General features: G+C 43.0%; 1 protein-coding gene across 1 annotated transcript in view; it reads right to left on the bottom strand.

The window, feature by feature from the left end:
- sh3rf1 (SH3 domain containing ring finger 1) overlaps nucleotides 1-21,787 on the bottom strand; it is a 159,166-nt gene that overhangs the window by 15,185 nt on the left and 122,194 nt on the right. Inside the window, exons 7-9 of the mRNA XM_078394858.1 lie at nucleotides 4,090-4,223; nucleotides 3,130-3,300; nucleotides 226-503 (exon numbers count right to left, since the gene is read on the bottom strand). Of these exons, the coding sequence (XP_078250984.1) occupies nucleotides 226-503; nucleotides 3,130-3,300; nucleotides 4,090-4,223 (583 nt within the window). The remainder of the gene's footprint in view (nucleotides 1-225; nucleotides 504-3,129; nucleotides 3,301-4,089; nucleotides 4,224-21,787) is intronic.

The following is a 21,787-nucleotide window of genomic DNA, read 5'->3' as shown; positions in this document are numbered from 1 at the left end:
CGGTTGAAACTCTCTCCGCAGCATGGAACTCCCGAGTCGGCCTCTTCTTACCAGCAGGCTTCACCATGTTAAAGTCCACAGGTCCTGCGGTTGGAGCTCTCCACAGTCGATCCCCGGCAGAGAGATCGCAGCTCCGCGATGTTAAAATCCAGGCCGGCAACTCCTCGATGTAACCTAACAAACTTAACCTAACAAATGACGGAATCGATGCATATTTGGCCTCACCTGTTCGAACTGCATTGCGAGCCTGGTTCACCGTCATTTGACCAGTCATGTGCATCAGAACTTTGGCCTGTGGCTTGGTGGCCTGGATATGCGCCGCAGATATCACTGCAGTGGGGAGCGGTGGCGTCGGACTGATGGGTCTGCTGAAGTCCAGGCCATTTCCAGGGCTTTTGGATTGAGACACTACTGCCGGCAAAGGCACAACCGTGGTGACACCTCGCCCAACCTGCGCGGTTACTACCGCTGACAACTTTGACTGTCCTGTTCCGGGAGGTGTTCTGCAAATCATTTTCAGTTTTAATATTGAATTAGTGAGATTAATACATTAGCTGATAATAGGACACAACTCTATAATGACATACATTTGCTTAGAGCAGAATTCATAATCCTCTGTATGGTTGAAGGAATTAAGAATTCCTTCCCTACGCCACTGAACACATCCTTCAATTTAGGTTCAAACTCTTTCAAAGATTTTCATAATTTGAAATCCCTCTATTGAGTCAGCCCTAAGCTTTCTTTTCTCTTGACAAATCTTGCTCATATTGGAATTCATATTGGAATTTGGAAGATTCATAATGATTAAAAGTTTGAAATTCCAAAATACATAGTACATATGGAATGTTTTTCACCGGACAGCACAGGAACAGGCCCATCGGCCCACAAAGCATAATGCCAGGATAAACTAATCTCATCTGTCTACACAACTCCATCCCTCCACTCCTAGCATGTCCTAGATAAAACCCTTTTAAACACCACTTTCATGTCTGCCTCTACCTCCAGCCCTGGTAGTGTGTTCCAGGCACCCACCACCCTCTGAGTAAAAAACTTGCCTACCACATCTCCTTTAAGCTTTGCTCCTCTCATCACAAAATTATGTCCTCTATTTTTTGACATTTTCATCCTGGGAAAAAAGGTTCTGACTGTCTACCCTATCTATGCCACTCATATATACTTCTATCTGATCTCCCCTCAACCTCCTACAATCCAGAGGAAACAATCCATGATTGTTCAACCCCTCCATGCAGATAATACCCCCTAATCCAGATAGCATTGTGGTAGACCTCTTCTGCACCCTCTCAAAAGCTTCCACATCATTCCTGTAATGGGGCGACCAGAGTCCAAATAATGCTTAACCAAAGTTTTATCAAGATGCCTCATGACTTCCTGGCTCTTCTGCACAATTCTCCGACCACTGAAGGTGAGCATACGACTCTATCTACTTGTGTTGCCAGATTCAGGGAGCCATGGACCTGGACTCCAACAAGCATTTTATACATCTTAATCTTAAAATCTTTGAAAACTGCTTAATGCATACATCTTCAAAACTTGATTCTGCCTAGCAACACATCCGTTAAAAGCCCTTTGTTTGTAGACAGTCAACATAATTTTACTTCTGTTTGCCCAGTTTTCCCCTCATTTTGTGGGTAACTTATTAATGGCAGAGGCTCGCATTAAAATAGCACATTGCAATTAAACATTTTTGCCAACAATATTGCTGTGGTGTAAAACATAAAGTGCTAGAGTAAGTCACCAGGTCAGACAACATCTGTGGAGGATATGGATAGGCGACATTTTGGATCAGAACACTTCTTCAGACATAAGAACGTCCCAACCAAAAACATTGCCTGTCCGTTCCCTCCAGAGATGCTGCCTGACCTGCTGAGTTCCGACACCACCTGAGATTCTAGTATCTGCAGTTCCTTGCGCCTCCAATATAGCTATGGAACTTAGTATTGCATTTCCCTCTGTATCCTGCATATTCCCCAGCCAAAGTTGGACTTCAGTACTAAGTTTAGAAAATTAATTTTGAATGCTCATACAAAATCAAAGGCAAGAATAGAGAGACTAACGTTATTCGGTTAACACAAATTAGGTTTTACACAATTGAGATGATGAACATATGCCCTGTAACTGTCAGATAGGCTTCCTGTAACAAATCACACAGTTGCATTTGGATGAGAACAGATTTATTCTTTTAAGAAACACCTGTATGTTCATATTTATCATGAGCCATGCTAAATGAAATACTGATGTTTTATTTTATTCGTTATTTTCAGGATATGGGCCTCAAGGAATGTGCTGTCTGTGACATCTTGTTATTTTCTGCAAAAATGTTTTCTTAATACAATTACAGCCAGTTTTGCTGCAAAGCGATATTTGTATTGTTATGAAACCTTGCATGAAAAAAAATCACGTTATAAGGACAATTGTGTCAAAGGGAGACAGGGATTAGGGGCCAGAGTTTAAGACTCGCAATAACCAAGTTATTTTTCCTGTGGGATTTTCAAAACATAAAGGTATTTTCAATAGCAGTAAGTTTAGTTTTGTTACTGCAGGCTAATAGTACAAAAGGCTGTACCTTACATTATTTAACAGAGTATTGTTGCACAAGTGTCAATAGAAGTGATTGCTTGTTAATCTCTCTGGCTTCCAACAGTTAAGTAGCAGTTGTGTTCCTAGGGGACAATGTGTCCACTATACTGTTCAAAATCATGGGCAGCTTTTTTTCTGTTTGTCAATTTCCAATGTAACGTTTAAGTGGTTCTCCAGTTCCCAAATCGGAATAGCATTATAACCAATTTGGCCCGAATAATGCAAATAGTGTTCCCTAATTCATCACTTGCGTCATATCCAATATGTATTATGGAAACACATGTTAAAGCAGTACAACCTGTAAGCAGTTTAAAGTAAACTACATCACAGGGAGTCTGTAATCCTGGGTAAATATTGTTGATTTCCTTTCCCAAGTACACGAGCAAACTGGGGAGCTTTTACAACAAGCTGAGCATCTCGTGATCAGGTGTTTTATTTCCAGCATACGTTTCTTTGAATTACCAATTCAATACAAGACAGCATTCACATGGTACAGACTGGCCATGCCTCATTTCACCAGGACTCACTGACCTTGTTACTGGAGCCATGTAGTTCCCAGGAAAAACACCGATTTTGCCCGTGTGCATTGACGTTCCCTTGAACCATCCATCTTGACAACGCTCAAGCACCAGAAATACCTCACCCTTTCGCAATTCAAGCTCATCTTCTTTCCGCGGTGTGTAAGGATACAAAGCAACATACCTGTAGATACAGGAAAAGCTAGTGAGAGGAGAAAAATCATCCTTGGTTAGATCTCGGGCCTGCAATATAGCTGTAAAAGAGAAAGCATGTTCCAGTTTGGCCTGCATTCAATACATTTGAGTATAAACTATCGTCTGAAAGGGTTACAAACACAGACATAATGCATGTTATGTTACACTGCATTATCCTCCTGTTCTTACCATACCGCACATCTTGACTTGCTATTAGCAGTACCATTCGCATGCAAACTAAACACCAATTGATAAATGGATGCAGATAAAGCATTACTAAAGATTCTGACCTACTGGTTTGCACAATGATGTTTAAGGTACATGGTTGCGCAATGGTTAAATCACTGAACTAACAATCCAGGGATCTCAATGAACCACCTGGAGACGACAAATCAGATTGGCTGAGATGAAAGCAAACTGAGGTAAGATGTGATGGATCTCGGTAACGATGTAGGCCATTTGAACTGAATGATCATCTTGTGCTGCAAATTCTATGCAGTTAATGTGACTTTATAAATCTCTCAAAACATTAGATTAAAACTAATTATTAGGTAGGTATACTACTTAATTACCTACTGAAACAAAACTTCATGAATAAGCACTACTTGGAAATTATTTGCAGAGCACCTTCTTCAGCCCAAAAGGCCTGATAAGGGAAAACGAGAATACAGATTTTTTTTCAAACTATATGAAGCTTATAAATAAATTGAATTTGAAGATGAAAGCCAACAAGCAAGCGCGCACACATGCGCACACACACGCACAAGCAGAATCTTACATATTCGGCCGCACTTGAGGCCTCGGATGTGCCACTTGGTCCACAGGTCCCAGTGATGGTCGTGGGGAACTTGAAGCACATGTCGTAACAGTAGCATTCGAAGGTGGTGGAGGTGGCGGTGGTGGGTGGTTCTCCTACACAAACACAAAAGGCACAGATTTAGTTTCTGTCATGCGAAACTTATCAGCTCAAGCAGCGCTTACCAATTTTCATGCTGCCAAGGTTTTGTTGCATCTTTGTAGTCAATCTTCCTTAAATGAAGGGATATCTTTCTTTGCCCCTTACTCTACTGAAGTGTATTGAGCTTAAATGTAGTTTATCTCAACCTTGCTGCAGCAAATTTTACATTCTAACCACTCTAAGCATAAAGAGGTTTCTCCTGGCTTATTAATCATTGCTTGTCAATGGTACTTTATTGTCATATATACTTGGGTAAGGGCCAAACACAGGCAGGTGGGACTAGTGTAGATGGGGCTTGTTGGATGGTGTAGGCAAGTTGGGCTAAAGGGCCTGTTTCCACGCAATATGACACCAGCTACGGCGAAATTCCTTTTTTGGATAGGGTTCAGTAAAAAGACTAATATACAGGCACAATCATACTTGTACAAGAGTGCAGGAACAGTTGGTTACACAGAGGCAGTATACAAGAGTTGCCACATTTCCACACCATCTTGTACCCTTCAGGTTCAAAGTTGTTAAAAATATTAAAGTCTTAACTTGGTCATAAGGGCCCATTGTCCTCATGGTGGCACTGGGTCGGAGTTGTAGAAGAGTCAAGTCAAGAGCCAAGAGTGTTTTTATTGTCATATGTCCTGAAACAGATTTCTCAGTTACATCAGACCTCTATCAGATTTCTGTTGCTTGCTCCATCCCTCAGATATCCCCTACTTTATACCAATGTGCACCAATGGACTTACTACAAGTGACCCAAAAGGACCTATCCTCATTATCTTTAATCTATCAGTAGACTGTGCTGCTGCATACAGGCATGGAGGTTGTGTGGGGTGAAACAGAATTCTAGGTGATAGGAAAATGGCACCTTGCATTTTCCCTCAATGCGACAATATGAAAAATGCAGATGCTAGAAATCCAAAGTAAAATCAAAAATTATGAGAACACCCAGCAAGTCGGACAGTATCTGTGGAAAGAGAAATAGAATTAATGTTTCACGTCTGAGACTCTTCATTCTTGCATTGGCAAAGGGTCTCAGACAACTGATACTTTTACTGCCAACACTTGCTGACCAGTGCTTCCAGTATTTTGTGTTTTAATTTCCTTTTTTCCCCCCATCATACTTTATTCCTAAAGTCGCCCTAAGATTTTAACATTCCTCTGTGAAGAGATTGCATGATGTTGGGTGGAGATAAATTGAGGTGGGAGTGAGTGTTGTGACCAAGGTATGAAAGGCTTGATAGTTCAATCTGGCATTTTTATTAGTAAAACACAAAGTGCTGGAATAACTCAGCGGGTCAGATAGCGTCTGTGGAAGGAATGGATAGGTGACATTTCGGGTCAGGACCTTTTTTCAGACAGATGCTGCCTGACCCGCTGAATTACTCCAGCACTTTGTGTTTTACTCAAGATTCTAGCAACTCCTGTGTCTCCTCTCTGGTATTTTTACCCGTCATTTTTCCCCAGATGTCCTCAGTTCAGTGCTTGTAACGCCTGTCACAAATGTCATCTGTTTGACAACCGAGTGAAATGTCGCCAATATTACAAGAGGAGCTTGTTTTCCAAGAGAAGTGCAAGATGGAAGCTTTAAAAGCTGGACTTGATGCCCAAAGGAGTTATAAACATTTTGAAATATCAAGTTGTTGAGGTAGATTATCTGGTACTCTGCACAAAAGTTTGCCCTCTCCCATTTAAACATTGCAGCAGATGATTACAAGAAAATATCCATTGACGCATTCTCCTCTAAAACGGCTTTGCATGCAATTTTAATGAGCCTGAGAACCATTGCTACACTGATCATTTAGGTCACATTCTATTTCAGTCATAACACTGTTTAAAATCCTTGAACAAAGTGACCCTTTTAGCAATTGGAACAGCATCTTGGTTGAAAGCCTTGAATTCATACGCAGAAATTCTCTTGATACACATCATATTTTCAAGATTGCAACTGAATTTTGCATGAGTCAAAATGCACATATTCTGCATCCAACAGGATGTTTTAAATGGGGAATGCATAAAATATTTTCTACTCAGTCCCATTTCTTCCCATGGAAATCTCAAGGCACAATCAGCTCTACTCTGCTTGATTAATGCAGTAAGAGGTTTCCTTTAGCATTCGAAGGAAGGTTTGCATTTACAGCACATCTTTCAGGTCATCCCATTGAAGTACTCCAAAGTGCTGTAATGAAGAAGATGCAGCAGCCAATTTACACGCGTGGTGTTGGATGAACACCAAGTATGACGGTGTTAGTTGTTCAGTTTAGTTTAATTAGTTTATTGTCACGTGTACCGAAAAGCTATTTTGGAGTGTGCTATACAGTCAGCGGAAAGACTGTACACAACTACAATCAAGCCTTCCAGAGTGTACAGGATAAAGGGAATAATGTTTAGTGCAAGATAAAGTCCAGTAAAGTCCAACTAAAGTTAATCCAAGGGTCTCTAATGTGGTAGATAGTAGCTAAGGACCGCTCTCTAGATGGTGATAGGATGGTTCAGTTGCCTGATAACAGCTGGGAAGAAACTGTCCCTGAATCTGGAGGAATGATTTTTTACACTCTTGCCTGACGGGGGAGGGAAGAAAAGGGAATGACCGGGGTGAGACATCCTTGATTATGTTGGTAGCCTTGCCAAGGAAGTGTGAAGTGTAGAATCACTCTTCATTCAGTCAGTCCTCATTGGTTTCATTCAGTCCTCCAGACAGTCATCATTGGCAATTCTGTTTGTGGCTGGAAAGACTCGACCTAGAGCCACACACTCGGGGAGAGTGGGGGCATGGGAAAGACTCTGAGGCAAGTGTTTTTCTGTGTTCTCTGGCTCTGGTGACTCAATCCCATCAGCTGCCTTCAGAGTTGATACAGGCCGTTTTAGTCAAAGGACACCAGCCTCTCTCCTCGGCACAGGTCTCCAGCTCTCTTACAGGAATTCCACTGTGACTGAGGCTGACTTTAATCCAATTCTTGCATTGCTTTCTGGGGGCTTGGTTCCAGTGGCTCTGCACACAAACTGCATAAAGGAGCTGGTGTGGCATAGGGACCCTGTTCATATGGATTACGTGGCCTGCCCAGCAGATGTGGCACAGTAGTAGAGTTGCTGTCTTAAGCACCAGAGACCTGGATTCAATCCTGACTATGGGTGCTCTCTATACGGAATTTGTACGTTCTCTCTGCGTGCTCCAGTTTTCTCCCATACTCCAAAGATGAACAGGTTTGTAGGTGAATTGGCTTTGGTAAAGTTGTAAAATGTCCCTAGTGTGTAGGAGAGTGTTAGCGCACAGGGTGATCATTGGTCGGCGCGGGCTCAGTGGGCCAAAAGGCCTGTTTCCACGCTGCATCTCTAAAGTAAAGTCTAAATTATGTCCTCGGGGACCATGGCCTCAATGCTGACCAGTTGGCCCTGTCTACACTATCCAAGCTTGTCCTCCTGTCCTGCCCATGTGTGACCTTGAAGATCTCCTGTGAAGTGTCTGAGTCTTACAGCCATGCAAAAGGCTTGTTGAGTATGACCATTCATGGCGATCTCTACGTTTGTGATTCAGGTGACCGAGCAATGTACAATGGCTAATTAACTTAGCACCCGTCAAGTCTTTGGGACATGGGAGGAAACGGGAACAACCCGGAGGAAACATAAGCAGTCACAGGGAGAATGTGAAAATTCCACTCTGACAGAATCAGAGGTCAGGATCGAACCCAGTTTGCTGGACTGTGAGGTAGCAACACTGTGGCATTGTGCCATCCACAAGAGTGACACAGCTGCTGCCTCATAGCGCCAGAGACACATTAAATCCTGCCCTCAGATGCTGTCTGTGTGGAGTTTGTACATTCTCCTTGGCCTTGCAGATTCGAGTCTTTCTTTCTCTGTCGAGAGAGCAATCAAAAGAGACAATGTTCCCTTGGTACCCGAAGGTTGAACCATCGTCAGCTTGGTGCCATCAATACACACTGAGCTGGGCTGAGCGCCTGGAACAGGATGTCATAGGACCTTCATCTTATTGAGACTGGCTGTAAGACCAAAGCGTCAGGAGGCTTCGCCAAACTTGTCAATGATGACACACAATAAGCTTTCACCAACTGTAAAGTGAGAATGAGCAGATAATCCCTGGCGGAAATGATGGATAAATTTTGGTGAAGAGATCACCGCTTTGAAATACTCTCGATAGTGATCTGATTGTGCAGTTGGGGGTCTCAGTTTAACATTCTACCCAAAGGATATTCTTCAACAGTGAAGTAATCCATCAGCACAGCACTGGAGGATCAATTTATTTGTGTTCCAGTCTCTGGACTTGGAACTTATCCATATATTAAAACTTTGGTTTGTTTGTTTGTTCCTGAACGGTACACGATGGCGCAACAATTTTAGGCCCACTTTGTTCACCATCGTCCCTTTGGTGCTAATGGAAGAAGTTTCATTGAAATTGGTGTTATATTTTTAAAGTGACTCACATTTTAAAGTTTAAATCTATCTCCTAGGGAGGGAGGAGGGAGGGGAGGGAGGATAAGGGGGGTTGAGGGGGATGGAGTGGGGGGGGGAGGGGAAGGGGAGGGGGGAGGAGAGGGTGCTGCACCAATGCAGGAGCGGTTTGGGCCCAACAGGTCCACTTGGACTATTACCCTCTACATAAGAGGGAGTAGGTGACATAGTGTGGCAGATGACCCCCCCCACCGACAATGATCTAGCTATGATGTCTTGAATCAAGGTCCAGACTTGAACTGGATCAGTAATCCAACACCAGCAACCCTGAGGGTAATACACAAGAGATAATAGACTTCAGTGCACCATGAAAGGTTTCGCTGGAAAAGGCAATGAAGGAATTGCAGTAATCATTGATCACTCCCTGTCAGCATCAGGCAAGGGCAAGACCATTACTAATAAAGGCTAATCAGAGACTGGGAAACACCTGGATAACGTGCCAGAACAAGTTACATTAACACAGTGCAGATAAATGGTGCGCCCGATTCCAAAGTTCAGTGCATTTTCCGACACGTGCATCAATGAGGGCATCAGTGCCTCAGGATTGTTTCAGGGAAGGTTGACCTGGACATCGAAGTTAACCTTTTAGGGATAATCGTGGAGGAGGACTCAAGCCTAGATAGATGGAGAGTATGTTTCCAGTATTGGGGTGTCTGGAAGTAGAGGACACAGCCTCAAAATATAAAGACATACCTTTGGAATGGAGATGAGGAGTAATTTCTTTAGCTGGAGGGTGATGAATCTGGAATTCATTGCCCCAGACAGCAGTGGAAGCGGTTATTGTGCATTTTTAAAGCAGAGATTGATAGGTTCTTGATTAGTAAGGGTGTGAAAGGTTAAGGAGAGAAGTCAGGAGGATGGGGTTGAGAGGGAAAAATAGATCAGCCAATGGGCTGAATTACCTAATTCTGTTCCTATGTCTTATGGTCTAAGCAAATAAATTTACATTTACTGGAAATGTAAATATAAAAGAATGGTACAAAGTTCTTTAATGTGAAATATGTGAAAGACAGACTTACAGATGCTGTAAATTAACTATTAATCTAAACAATCACCTCAGGGCTAAAAGCAGCAGATGCCAATTCATAAACCTTCAACAGGAGTTTAGAAGAGTTATTTTAAAAAACGTAATCCTTGTATGTGGGCATGATTTGGAAAGTTGGACTTTAGAGTCCATCTCATCAGTCTTGCAAGATTCTACAATGCAAAACGAACTTGCTGAATGTTCCCAGCATTTCCTATCTTTATTTGGCTTGCTGTATTCCTTTCAAAGACAACTGTGGTATGGAATGGCACCATGCAGATGTTTGACACATCTGTATTGACTGTTTAGTTAGAAACAAACAGTTAAAACCCCGCTTCCATGCTCAGAATGCTGCTGTCGAGTCCTCACTAAGACCAAGAAAGTGGATCACATCACTCCAGTTCTGAGGTCTTTACACTAGCTTCCAGTCTGTCAAAGAATTGATTTCAAAATACTACTGTTGGTTTATAAATCACTGAACGCTTTTGGGCCAAAATACATTTCTGATCTTCTGCTACATTATGAACCATCCAGCCCACTTAGGTCGTCTGGGACAGGTCTGCTTTCTGTCCCCAGTCAGAATTAAACATGGAGAAGCAACGTTTAGTTTTTATGTACCGCATGTATGGAACAAACTCCCAGAAAACTGCAGGTACGCTGCAACTCTCAGTTCTTTTAAATCGAGGCTGGAGACTATTCTGTTTGACTCTGCCTTTTATTAAATCAAATAATTATTCATTTCTCAGATCTGGGTGTCCTAGTGCATCAGTCACTGAAAGGAAGCATGCAGGTACAGCAGGCGGTGAAGAAAGCCAATGGAATGTTGGCCTTCATAACAAGAGGAGTTGAGTATAGGAGCAAAGAGGTCCTTCTGCAGTTGTACAGGGCCCTAGGGAGTACTGTGTGCAGTTTTGGTCTCCAAATTTGAGGAAGGATATTCTTGCTATTGAGGGCGTGCAGCGTAGGTTTACTAGGTTAATTCCCGAAATGGCGGGACTGTCGTATGTTGAAAGACTGGGGCGACTAGGCTTGTATACACTGGAATTTAGAAGGATGAGAGGGGATCTTATTGAAACATCTAAGATTATTAAGGGGTTGGACACGTTAGAGGCAGGAAACATGTTCCCAATGTTGGGGGAGTCCAGAGCTAGGGGCCACAGTTTAGGAATAAGGGGAAGGCCATTTAGAACGGAGATGAGGAAAAACTTTTTCAGTCAGAGAGTTGTAAATCTGTGGAATTCTCTGCCTCAGAAGGTAGTGGAGGCCAATTCTCTGAATGCTTTCAAGAGAGAGCTAGATAGAGCTCTTAAGGATAGCGGAGTCAGGGGGTATGGGGAGAAGGCAGGAACGGGGTACTGATCGGGAATGATCAGCCATAATCACATTGAATGGTGGTGCTGGCTCGAAGGACCGAATGGCCTACTCCTGCACCTATTGTCTATTGTCTTACACTGCACTGTAACTTTTAATTTTGTATTTTATACCTGTCTTATTCTATTTTAGCTTGTTTTTCTTTTCTATTCTCTTTAATGATTGTTTTTATTTGCTTTTAACTGCTCTTTAATGTTTTATGTAAAGCACTTTGAATTGCCTTGTTGCTAAAATGTGCTATATAAATAAACGCCTTGCCTTGTCTTTGATCATACCCATTTTTCTTCCAAATGTTCAAGTTTCATTTTTAAAGCTATTATTCAATCTGCTTCCACTACAGTACAGCTCACAACTGTGTAAAGAAGTATGGCTTCATTTTATTGCTTGCTCCTCTCCTAAACATTTTCAAACTGTTTATTTTGATTGCTAACCCACATACCACTGGAAATAAGGAATAAGGTACTACAGACACTGGTTTACAAAAGAAGACACAGAGTGCTGGAATAACTTAGCGGGTCAGACTCCGAGAATCTGAAGAAGGGTCCCAACCCAAAGTGTCAGCTATCCACATTCTCCAGGGGATGCTACCTGACCCGCTGAGTTGCTCCAGCACTTTGTGTCTACCACTGGAAATACAGTGCCCTCCATAATGTTTGGGACTTTATTTATTTGCCTCTGTACTCCACAATTTGAGATTTGTAATAGAAAAAATCACACGTGGTTAAAGTGCACATAGTCAGATTTTAATAAAGGCCACTTTTATACATTGTCCCCCCATTTTAGGACACCATAATGTTTGGGACATTTGACTTTACAGGTGTTTGTAATTGCACAGGTGTGTTTAATTGCCTCCTAATGCAGGTATATCAGAGCTCTCAGCACAGTCTTTCCTCCAGTCTGTCCATCACCTTTGGAAACTTTTATTGCTATTTATCAACATGAGGACCAAAGTTGTCCAATGAAAGTCAAAGAAGCCATTATGAGACTGAGAAACAAGAAAAAAACTGTGAGAGACATCAGCCAAGCCTTAGGCTTACCAAAATCAACTGTTTGGAACATTATTAAGAAGAAAAACAGCACTGGTGAGCTTACTAATCGCAAAGGGACTGGCAGGCCAAGGAACACCACAGCTGATGACAGACAAATTCTCTCTATAATAAAGAAAAATCCCCAAATACCTGTCCGATAGATCAGAAACACTCTACAGGAGTCAGGTGTGGATTTGTCATTAACCATTGTCCGCAGAAGACTTCATGAATAGAAATACAGAGGCTACACTGCATGATGCAATCCACTGGTTAGCTGCAATGGCCAGGTTACAGTTTGCCAAGAAGTACTTAAAAGAGTAACCACAGTTCTGGAAAAAGGTCTTGTGGACAGATGAGACGAAGATTAACTTATGTCAGAGTGATGGCAAGAGCAAAGTATGGAGGAGAGAAGGAACTGCCCAAGAAACACGGTGGTGGGGGTGTTATGGCCTGGGCATGTATGGCTGCCAATGGTCCTGGCTCACTTATCTTCATTGATGATACAACTGCTGATGGTTGTAGCATAATGAATTCTGAAGTATATAGACACATCCTATCTGGTCAAGTTCAAACAAATGCCTCAAAACCCATTGGCCGGTGGTTCATTCAACAAGACAATCATCCCAAACATACTGTTAAAGCAACAAAGGAGTTTTTCAAAGCTATAAAATGGTCAGTTCTTGAGTAGCCAAGTCAATCACCCGATCTGAACCCAATTGAGCATGCCTTTTATATGCTGAAGAAAAAACAGAAGGTGACTAACCCCCAAAACAAGCATAAGCTATATGCAATAAATAAATTATGGGTCTTTGTTCCAAACATTATGGAGGGCACTGTACGTTTTCTTTATTTATTCCATTAAATTGCTTTATTGTGTGAAGTGCGGGTAGCCCCATTATAGGAAAGACGTGGAGGCTTTGGAGAGGGTGCAGAGAAGATTAACCGGAATGCTGCATGGAATAGAGGGTTTTAGTACGGGGAGTGGTTGGACAGGCTCTGGAACGTTTGAGGTGGGGAAGACGATAGAAGAATACAAAATTATGAGAGGCATAGATAGGGTAGATAGTCAGAACCTTTTTCCCAGGTTGGAAATGTCCAACAATAGAGGGCATTTTATAAGGTGAGAGGGAGAAAGTTTAATGGAGATGTGCAGGTTTAGTTTTTTTTTCCACAGAGTGGTGGGGGCCTGGAATGCATTGCTGGGTTGATGGTAGAGGTAGATGTGATAGAGGCGTTTAAGAAGGTTTTGGATATGCACATGGAAGTGTTCAGGAACTATGTTCCTATGTTCTAAAACAGATGATTTTGAAATCTCCTCTCAATCACCTCTGCAATAAAGACAGCAAACAAAATTCTTCCAGTTTCAACACACAATCCCCTATCCAATCTGCCCTCTTAGAATTCCTTTCTCCACTCCTCAGGTATCAACATTCATCTGAAATCATGAGGACAAATCTGAATGGTGTATTGCAGCTGAGACCTAGCCAATGTTTTATAAAAGTTTAGTTTCCGCCCCTTTGTTCTTTCTCCCTCTGTTAATAAAATCAGGAATCTCATCTGCTTTGATTTAAAAACCAGCTTTATAATTTGTTCTACCATCTTCAAAGAGTTATGTAGATACGCCACAGGTGTGTCCATCCCTTTTAACATAATGCCAGTTAGTTCCCGTGGTACTTTATTCTTACTATGAAGATGTATCACTTCTTACGTCTCCATGTTGTTATCTCTGCTCTAATGTCTACTGATTTCACCATTCACAATCAGAAGAATCAGAATAACCTTTATTGTCATCCAAAAACACAAGTCTTTTGGACGAGATTTTGTCACCCAGTCCAACAATAAGAGCAATAAAAATAAGCAATTACGCACACAATCACAAACCAACACAAAACAAAACAAAAAGAAACATCCATCACAGTGGATTAACAGAGGGAGAAAAAATATCCATATATACCTCAAGTCTGCTCCTGTCCTTCTCAATGTTCATGTTTCAGGTTTAGTTGAGAGATACAGCATTGAAACAGGCCCTTTGGCCCACTGACTCCACACCAATCATCGATCTACCATTCACACTAGTTTAATGTTATCCCTCTTTCTCATCCATTCCCTACACAATAGGGGCAATTTACAGAGGCCAATTAACCTACAAACCCACATGTCTTTGGGATGTGGAGGAAACCAGACCAAATTATTGACTCCTGAGGGAAGACTGAAGACTTCTTTCCAGCATGGAAAATAATCAGTCGTTCAGCAATACTTTCTGATTCCTGGTCCTTCGTCAGCCTGCATGTGCTGCCATTGTCCATTACTCCCATGGGCCTTAATTTTGGTGTAAAATGAAACGTTTACCAAAAGCCTTTATGAAAGTCCATATGCACATCGAAAGTACTTTCCCCAGCAACACCAACCGTAAATTCGAAGGACTTCATATTGTATTTGATGACCTCAGTTAATCAATACAATATGCTTTTATTTACTATTTCATATTTTCCCCAATATTGTTTAACCATCAGACCCAGGAACAGCCTTCTTCCCTCAGTTATCAGACTTCTGAAGAGTTCTCCTATAAGCTATGGCGTTGTCCCAATTTTCTAACTTACAGTTTCTACTCAGCTGTAATCAGGCAACTGAACCAGCTTTAGCCTTTCCGCTGACTGGATAGCATGTAAAAAAGCTTTTCACTGTACCTTGGTACACGTGACAATAAAGTTAACTAAACTAAGCCTCATCGTGGACATTGGACTTTTTCGCTGCAACTGCAAAGTTATATGGCTGAAAACTATATTCTGTACTCGGGTATTTTTCCCTTCACTCTACCTGTTTACTTGTGCATGGCTTGGTTGTATTCATGCAGAATGTTATCCGATTTGACTGAACAGCCAGCAAACAAAACCTTTTCACTCATGACCATAATAAACCAAACCATACTTTGACCACCCTTGGGAAGCTGTCACTGGCCTGCGTGCAGTTGAATTTACTCTTTATCCTTTTTTAAACATTGGTGTAATATTTACAACACCGGTCAAACAAACAGATACAGGAATAGATGCAAATATAAGGGACATTTTCTTCTCTACTGGAACAACTGGGTTGTTTAAACAAACACCAGCTTTTAGGCATTTAAAAAACCCCACTTATTTACTGCTCAGCTGGAGTGGATTTCTCATTTTCAAGAGTCAAGAGTATTTAATTGTCATATGTTCCAGATGGAACAATGAAATTCTTACTTGCAGCAGCACAACAGAATATTAATAATAATAATAATAATAATAATTGTCTATTATAGTTCAGAGCTTATTTAAGGTTGTATTGTTTAACAGCCTCATGGCTGTAGGGAAGAAGCTGTTCCTGAACCTGGATGTTACATTTTTCGGGTTCCTGTACCTTCTTCCTGATGGCAGTGGTGAAATGAGTGTGTGGCCAGGATGGTGTGGGTCTCTGATGATGCTGGCTGACTTTTTGAGGCAGCGACTGCGATAAATCCCTTCAATGGTGGGGAGGTCAGAGCCAGTGATGAACTGGGCAGTGTTCACAACTTTTTGTGGTCTTTTCCGCTCCTGGACGTTCAAGTTGCCGAACCAGAACACGATGCAACCAGTCAACATGCTCTCTACTGTACACATGTAGAAGTTCAGGAGAATCCTCTTTGACATACCAAATCTCCTTAATCTTCTCAGGAAATAGCAGCGTTGATGTGCTTTATTTATAATTGCATCAATGTGCTGGGTCCAGGAAACATCTTCGGAAATATGCAAGCCCAGGAATTTGAAACTTTTGACTCTCTCCACCATCATCCCGTTGATATAAACAGGATTGTGGGTCCTCATCCTTCCTCTTCCAAAGTCCACAATCAGTTCATTGGTTTTACTGATATTTGGTGTGTTGGCACCATTTGGTCAATCAGTCGATCTCACTTCTAAACTCTGACTCATCACCATCTGTAATTCGTCCACCAACAGTGGTGTCGTCGGCGAACTTGAAGATGGAGTTCACACTGTCCGGTAACACAGTCATGAGTATCGAGTGAGTAGAGCAGGGGGCTGAGCAAGCAGCTTTGAGGTGCTCCCGCACTGATTGTTTATGAGGAAGAAGTATTTCTGCCAATTCGAACAAACTGTGGTCTGTGGATGAGGAAGTCGAGGATCCAATTGCAGAGGAATGCGCAGAGACCCAGTCCCGTTAGCTTATTAAAATAATATATACAATACAATAAAACCAAAGCAGAACCCACCACCATAATACAAGAAAAACATTAAACTATTATACAACTATCTTACACTCCTTGTCAAGGATGCATTCAATCCCCCGCGGTGCCCAGCAGTCCTGGAAATCCCCCAGGGTGCCCGTGGACATCGCGTAGTCCCTCACTAGCACCACCCGGTCATGAGCGTAACCCCAGAAAATGGGCAGGCAGCTGACTTGGGCAGAGCCCTCTTCAGCCTGGTGCTGTGACTCGCAGATGGCCAGCTTGGCCAGGCCCAGGAACAACCCAACCAGAACATCTTCGGCCCTACCCTCTCCCCTACGCACAGGGTGTCCAAAGATGAGAATGGTGGGTGAGAAGTAGTAAACAGACTCTTCCGGCCTGCAAAAGTGGCAGGCGGCTGGCGAGTCTGTGAACCGCGAGAGAAACAGGTTGCAGGGGACTCCTCGGTGCAATACCCTCCACCCCAGGTCCCTGATGGAGTGGGGCAGAATCCCTGCGTAGAGGGACCCCCACCGGGGGGCCTCCTCGCGACCGGAAGGCAACACCGACCGCCACTTAATGTTCGGAAGGTGGACCAGAGCAGGGTGTGGAGGAGGAGCCCGTACAGGACACGCCTCCCTGCGTCTCGGAGGGAGATGAAGGGTGTCGAGGAAAGGCGGTTGTGTGGGACCGGCTCCCGAGAAGGATTACGGCGCCTGGGTCCGACCAGTACTTCCGGCTGAGTGTGGGTTTGCTCAGCCGCAAGTGCTCCACATGTTTGAGCCCCGGTGGTGCGGGACAAGGGCCGGCTGCTCTCACGCCCAGGTCGTCACCCTCCGCCGATGGATGGGGGGGGCCCGGTCGACGGCAACTAGGTTCCAGACTCTCAGCAAGTCCCGGTAAAAGCTGGGCATCCTCAGCAGGCTGATGCCCACCATCTGGATCCGGGGTACCTCCTTGGAAAAAGTGCGTCGCCGGCACGTGACACCTGGGAGGAGGCTCTGAGTACAGGTATCTCTGCAGGGTCCTGAGGCGGAGAGCCACCAATTGGGTGCAAACGCACATCAGCGACTGACCGCCCTCCTCGATCGGGAGACTCAGGACCACTGCAGAGGCCCAGTGCTTTCCGTTGCCCCAGAAGACGTCCACCAACTTCTTCTGGATTGGTAACCAGCCTGGAGGGGATGATGGTATTGAACACCGAGCTGTAGTCTATAAACAAGAGCTTGACGTAAGTGTTTTTATTGTCCAAGGGTCCGGTGCGGAGTGGAGAGCCAGGGAGATTGCATCCTCCGTTGACCTGTTGTTAAGGTAGGCAAACTGTAGTGGGTCGACGTTCTTGTTGAGGTAGGAGTTGATATCCACCATAACCAACCTCTCAAAGCACTTCATCACCACAGGCGTTAGTGCCACTGGTCGACAGTCGTTGAGGTATGTCACCTTACTCTTCTTGGGCACTGGTATTATTGATGCCCTCTTAAAGCAGGTGGGAACCTCAGACCTCAGTAGTGAGAGGTTGAAAATATCCGCAAAAACCCCAGCCATTTGGTCTGCACAGGTTTTGAGAACTCGACCGGGTATACCATCAGGTCCAGGCGCTTTCCGAGGGTTCACCCCCCTGAAGGATCTTCTGACGTCGGCCTCTGTGACTGTGACTGTATGATGGCTCTGAATAAAGTTATGGTTTATTTAGGTTTATTCAGAGGTTCTGAAGTCCAGTAACATAATCTACTAGGCTCGCACCAATTAATCTCAATTACAGGTATTAAAAATTTAATACATCGCAAGATTAGCACAGCAATGTAGAAATCTGCTGTGAGTCATGTTGAAGCCATTCAGCAGTTTGAGTCAAGTCCAACCATGCACAGACCTTAGATTTGCTGTTATTCCTGTTGTTAACAGAAACATTATGAGCAAATGTAAAATGAAACCTGAAGCAACAAAACACTTGGCTTTAAACACAAGCAACTGTAACCTAAAGCAATCATAATTCAAATGCTCCACGCCCAGACTTTGGGATGAAACCTATCCATTCCGCACCTGGTAACTGCCTTTGATGTGGAACTCGGTGAAACGCATGACACAAAGATCACAGTGACTGACCTATTTTTGTCCTCTTCGACGCCTCTATTTAAGTGTAAAAAAAACCTTTGAAGCTGTGCCATCTTGAGGGTCAGTAATCTTTAGCAATCAGACTGAATAATGGTTATTCATGAATAGCTTCAATCCTTTGTAATGCCACTTTCTCTCCATGTGATGTTCTTCAATATCAATAGTTTTATTATTGTTGCTGATTAATGTAACCTCTTGCTGATTTGAAAGGATATCCGCTCCTCCCCAGCTCTGTATACCACCACTCTTGGGAAACCTGACGCAGTAAAGAAACAGGGGCTACAGTGTGGCACAAGGGTGGTACAGTGGCACATCTGGCAGATCCGCTGCCTCACAGCGCCAGAGAATCAGGTTCAATCCTGACATTAGGTGCTGACTATGTGGAGTTTGCACGTTCTCCCTGTGATCGCGAGGGTTTCCTCCAGGCGTTCCGGTTTCCCCACACATCCCAGACATGCAGATTTATATGTTAATTTGTCTTTGTTAACTTCCCCTCGCGTGTAGGAAGTGGAAGAGAAAGCGGGATAACAAAAATGGCCTGAGTGGGTGATCGATAGTTAGTTGGACTCGATGGGAAGAAGGGCCTGTTTCAATGCTGTATCTTTAAACTTAACTAAACTAAATGAATTCAAAGACGGACACAAAGTGAAGAAGAGTCCCAACCCAAAACATTAACCATCCTTTTTTCTCCAGTGATGCTGCCTGATCCACTGAGTTACTCCAGCACTTTGTGTCTATCTTTGGTACAAACCAGGTTTTTTCCGGGTGCTCCGGTTTCCTTCCACATTATAAAGACGAGCAGGTTTGTAGGTTAATTGACTTCTATAAATTGTTCCTCGGATGTAGGATAGAAGTAGTATATGGGTGATCAATGGTTGGCATGGGCTCGGTGGGCTGAACGAGCACCACACTGTTTCCACGCTGCATATCTAAAACTAAAACTAAAAAAACGAAATCATTTTCTCCAATGTTGCTTTTGGCATGAAAAGAACCAATGGCATACCTTTTAAGTGTCAGCATCATCACAAGGACAATAAATTCCATCCACATTAGCAAGGAATAGTGTCCAATTAATTGCTACTAAAAGATGATTAGGCAATGTATGCATCTCCCTTACTCGCCACTCTTCAATATGATTTGTTTTCTAAAAACAATTCATCTGAGGCTTCACTTGGGAGTGTAATGTTCAGTTATTGGTCATCCTGCTGTAGGAAAGATGCCATTAAGGAAAGAATACAGAGAAGATTTATGAGGATGTTGCCAGGGCTCGAGGGCCTGAGCTATAGGGAGATGTTGGACAGGCGAGGACTTTATTCCTTGGGGTGCAGGAGGCTGAGCAGTGATTTACAGAGGTACATAAAATCCTGAGGGGCATGGATTGGGTAAATGCACAGAATCATTTTCTCCAGGGGAGGTAAGTCAAGAACTAGATGGCATAGATTTAACGTTAGGGGAGAAATATTGAATAGGAACTCGAGGGGTATTTATGTAATTGAGGCAGAAATTAATATTAACAGTTAAAAGACAGTTGGACCGTACATGGATTGGAAAGGTTTAGAGGGATATAGGCCAGGCATGAGCAAATGGGACTAGCTTGGATGGGGCATCTTGGTCAGCATAGTGCAGTTCCACTAATAAAACCTAACATTTTGTTGGTCTGCACTATACCTTTACTTTAGAATAACACTGTACAGAAAGTGCAAAACAAAACTGCTGGAGGAACACGAGCAGCATGTGTAGGGGAGGAAGGAATTGTTGGTCTTTTGGATCAAGACCCTGCATCAGGACTCTCAATAAGTCCTAGTGCAGGCCATCCACCAAAAATATTGATTGTTCTTCTACTCACAGAAGCTGCTCAACCGCTGAGTTTCTCCAATAATTTGTTGTTTTGCTTCAGATTCCAGCAAACTATATAGAAAAAGCCCATTTCGTCCAACTGGCCCTTTTCGTGTGCCAGCTCTTTGGAAGTTATTTAATTGCTGCACTCTCCTATACGTTGCCTATAGGACTGTAATGTTTTTGCATGGAGGAGAATTAAAGAATACCTGAGTAGAAGAGTTGTCAAGAATTCCACCACATGCATTATTCCCCAGTCAAACTTTAGTTCCTTTTAGTTCCTTATCCTGGAAAGGCCCTTCAGCCCACCAAATACATAGCCACCATCAATCACACATTTACACTAAGTCTATGTTATACCACTTCCTCATCCACTCCCGATACACTAGGGACTAGCAGGCCAATTAACCCACACGTCTTTGGGATGTGAGAGGAAACCGGAGCACCCGGAGAACACCCACATGGTCACATGGAGAACATACAAATTCCACAGAGACAGTACCCGAGGTCAGGATCGAACCTGGGTCTCTGTCTCTGTGAGGCAGCTGGTCTACTAGTTGTGCAAACTACAAACACAAAAATAAGGAGCAGCGAGGATGAAAAATCATTCAAATGCCACCCATTTCTCTGTGGCTGTGAGCAACCTTTGAAAATTTCTGCAAACCGCCTAGTTGCACCAATACAAATGTCATATTTAAAACGAAAACTGGGAAAACTAATTTCTACAGCACATTCCAAGTTAGAAAAATACCACGACTGAGACAAACTACCACTCTGGAACATCAAGCACATTTGTGAAAGCAATTTAAACGTTGCCTTCCCAACAATTCTCAAGGGAAGAAACAAATTCTGCTGTTTCAAATACTGTCAAATAGCTTCAAATTAAATTGCTGCAATATTTCAGTTCTATTTGCTGTGACAGGCTGTGATTGAGACAGCCTTAATACAGTATTTTTTCGGAAACCTTTTCTGATGCATGTTTAAATGTGGCAGAATTCAGAACAGTTGGTGTCTAATGAGGTATCTCTTTAATCAAAGCACGCTTGTTAAAAACACCTGGGACCTTGGGGATCAGCTGACTGCAGCTTGCCATTAGAAAGCTGGAGCATTAACTGTGAACACAGAGGGATGTAATCTGGTTAAATATTTATCCTCCTACTTCAGCACTTGCTGGCAGCTGGTAGTTGCTTCACATGACTTTCCATTGTCACATTTGAATGCATTTTTATGTGGTTGCATCCAAAATCCAAAAATCTCACCTAAGTAACATGTAAAACAAACTCGTCGCTGTGAAATAGAGTCGTAGAGTCACACAGCATGGAAACAGGATTTCGGCCAAACTCATCCATGCCGATCAAGATGCCCCATCTAAACTAGTCCCATTTGGCCGCGTTTGGCCCACATGCCTCCAAACCCATTTCTTGGTTGATAGATTTCTTCTGTCCATGTATGTGTCCAAATGTCTTTGGGACAAATGGAATCAATGTGGGATTAGTGTAAAAT

This window comes from Rhinoraja longicauda, chromosome 3, assembly GCF_053455715.1.
Source record: "Rhinoraja longicauda isolate Sanriku21f chromosome 3, sRhiLon1.1, whole genome shotgun sequence".
In the NCBI taxonomy this organism is placed as follows: Eukaryota; Metazoa; Chordata; class Chondrichthyes; order Rajiformes; family Arhynchobatidae; genus Rhinoraja; species Rhinoraja longicauda.
This window is presented reverse-complemented; position numbering and strand designations above follow the sequence as displayed.